The sequence below is a fragment of the Aplysia californica genome, unplaced genomic scaffold, assembly GCF_000002075.1.
Source record: "Aplysia californica isolate F4 #8 unplaced genomic scaffold, AplCal3.0 scaffold00275, whole genome shotgun sequence".
NCBI classification, from domain to species: Eukaryota; Metazoa; Mollusca; class Gastropoda; order Aplysiida; family Aplysiidae; genus Aplysia; species Aplysia californica.
This window is the reverse complement of record NW_004797545.1, coordinates 442692-445191: the sequence shown is the minus strand read 5'-3', so window position 1 is coordinate 445191 and position 2500 is coordinate 442692. Positions and strand designations below refer to the sequence as shown.

Sequence of the window (2500 nt, the reverse complement as noted above, 5' to 3'; positions counted from 1 at the left end):
ATGAGTGGATGGCCTTAAATCAGAGTTGTGACCTTTAGAATTATGAGGTCTCGTGGTAGAATCAGGGACTCCTCAAAATAAGAACATCGAAGATGCAGCCAATTTTATCGCCGTATATTGTTAAATGTCTTTTACATGCCTTCTACGCCCGCTTAAAACATATTTCTGTGTGCATTTTTACTGAAAGACGTTGATCAAAAGCACAAACATGTAAATGTTTTCAAGGACAATCAAGTTTTCGAAATCACCAAACTTTGGCAACCATTTTCTCTCTAATAATTTTACCACTGACACCAGGGGATTCCCATCTCTTTCAATCGCAGATATTTCGACTTCTATTTAAAAAAGATGGGTATACTTTTAATTAAAAGCAAGACAAATTTATAAGATTGAAAAAATGCCATTAACTTCATATGCCCAGAAATTGACAAGCGCCTGATTCCACGGTGTTGTAACACACCTTTGTAATTCTGCAGTTCACCATCATCAGCAGCGTGTTGAGAAACACTCCACCAGAATGTATTGACATTAAAACTGAACTGCTTTCGGCATATCAAACGCCATAAATCACTCGAGATTTGAAAGCAAAGGTTGAAGGCAAGAGAGGAAAGGGGGATGGGGGGGGGGGGGGGACCTAACAGAAAGTGGGAATAGGGCATAGAGATCTGGTTTGGAAATGGCAAGACAGAGCGTTTATTTGTAGATTGGTCTGAGAAGTAACGTCCAGCTACTTGCAGAAGAAGAAGCAGAAGCAGAAGCGGAAGCAGAAGAAGAAGAAGAAGAAGAAGAAGAAGAAGAAGAAGAAGAAGAAGAAGAAGAAGAAGAAGAAGAAGAAGAAGAAGAAGAAGAAGAAGAAGAAGAAGAAAAAGAAGAAGAAGCAGATGAAGAAGAAGAAGAAAAAGAAGAAGAAGAAGAAGAAGAAGAAGAAGAAGAAGAAGAAGAAGAAAAAGGACAAGAAGAAGGTGAAGGAGGAGGAGGCGGAGGAGGAGGAGGAGAAAGAGAAGGAGGAGGCGTCTTAGAATCACCTAAATAAGAAAAAAAATGTTCCCCTCGTCTTTTGTCCCCCCCGGCAAACAAAATATTAATCAAGTCTAGTCAGAGGTGCCACCATTGATGGGTGCATCTTCGTACAAGCCTTTAACATTGTATTACTGTCATCACCAAAGTCATCAGCACTATTACTTTTGTCGTTGTTACTGCTGCTGCTGCTGCTGTTGTTGTTGTTGTTGTTGTTGTTGTTGTTGTTGTTATCGTTGGTGGTGGTAGTAATGTGGTGGTGTTGTGGTGGTATTGTGGTGGTGTTATGTTACTGCTGCTTTTGCTATTGTTGTTGTTGTTGTTGTTGTTGTTGTTGTTGTTGTTATCGTTGGTGGTGGTAGTAATGTGTTGGTGTTGTTGTGGTGTTGTGGCGGTGTGCTGTTACTGCTGCTTTTGCTGCTGCTGCTGTTGTTGTTGTTGTTGTTATCGTTGGTGGTGGTAGTAATGTGTTGGTGTTGTTGTTGTTTTGTGGCGGTGTGCTGTTACTGCTGCTTTTGCTGTTGTTGTTGTTGTCGCCTCTTTTAGTACACTACTTATAATAATCATATTGCCATCATTGACTGTGTTTTTCTGTTATTATGATCAGGGTCGGAATCCGCCTCTCAAATGATCTATACGTATTATGTCGGTGGTGGGTGTTAAACACCTACATTTTAAAAAATGTTGGTGGTTAGGGGGTTATCTGGTGTGGTTTGCTGCTGCTATCCTATCAAATATCTACCCTAATTATTGTAATTATTATCTCCTCCTTATTTCCTTTTTCTTTGTATGTTACTCTCTAGTAATAACACCTCTTGACCCCAGTATTGTGACCTTTTTGAGCTGCAAATGCTGGTATACTCTTACTAAAAATTAAACTATAACGCCCCCTCCCCCTCCAAAAAAATGCAAACAAAATTATCAAAAAGAAAAAAAAGCTACAACAACAACCCCCACCCCAACATAAACTCTAAATGAAACATAAACTCCACCCTCCCCCAACAATAACAACGACGACACCAACAACGACACCAACGACAACAACAACAATAGCAAAAACAACAACAAGAAACAGTCAACCAACAAACTAACCAACCAACAAACAAATAAACAACAACAACAAAAACAATTTCAGGCTCTTTTCTTTTGGTTTGGTTCCAGATGGCCGACAGATTGAGCAGGGCCAGGCAAACTGTGGTTCCCTCCGTGATTGGCTGCATGGTCCTACAGGCTGTGGTAGCGTTCTTCACGTATACGTCAGACAACACATTCAATAGCTTCATTGACGCGTCCAACGACTTCAGCGAGGACAAAAGACATGACCGCTTCACATTGCAAGTGGTCTTTAATATCTTCCACGCTTTCGCCTGTAAGTGATGGTAGTAACTGTCTGTTGGTTCATTTGTTTGTCTGTCTGTTGTATTTATCTACACGAAGGCTACCAAGGACCGTGCATGTGTGGTTCTGACACTTTCTGCCTACG

At 40.7% G+C, this 2500-nt stretch overlaps 1 protein-coding gene across 1 annotated transcript in view; it reads left to right on the top strand.

Moving 5' to 3' along the window:
• The window catches only part of LOC101858415, a gene marked incomplete in the record, with an annotated part of 25901 nt that overhangs the window by 9452 nt on the left and 13949 nt on the right, over positions 1–2500 (top strand). Inside the window, 1 exon segment of the mRNA XM_005101234.3 lies at positions 2179–2386. Coding sequence (XP_005101291.2) covers positions 2179–2386 — 208 coding nt within the window.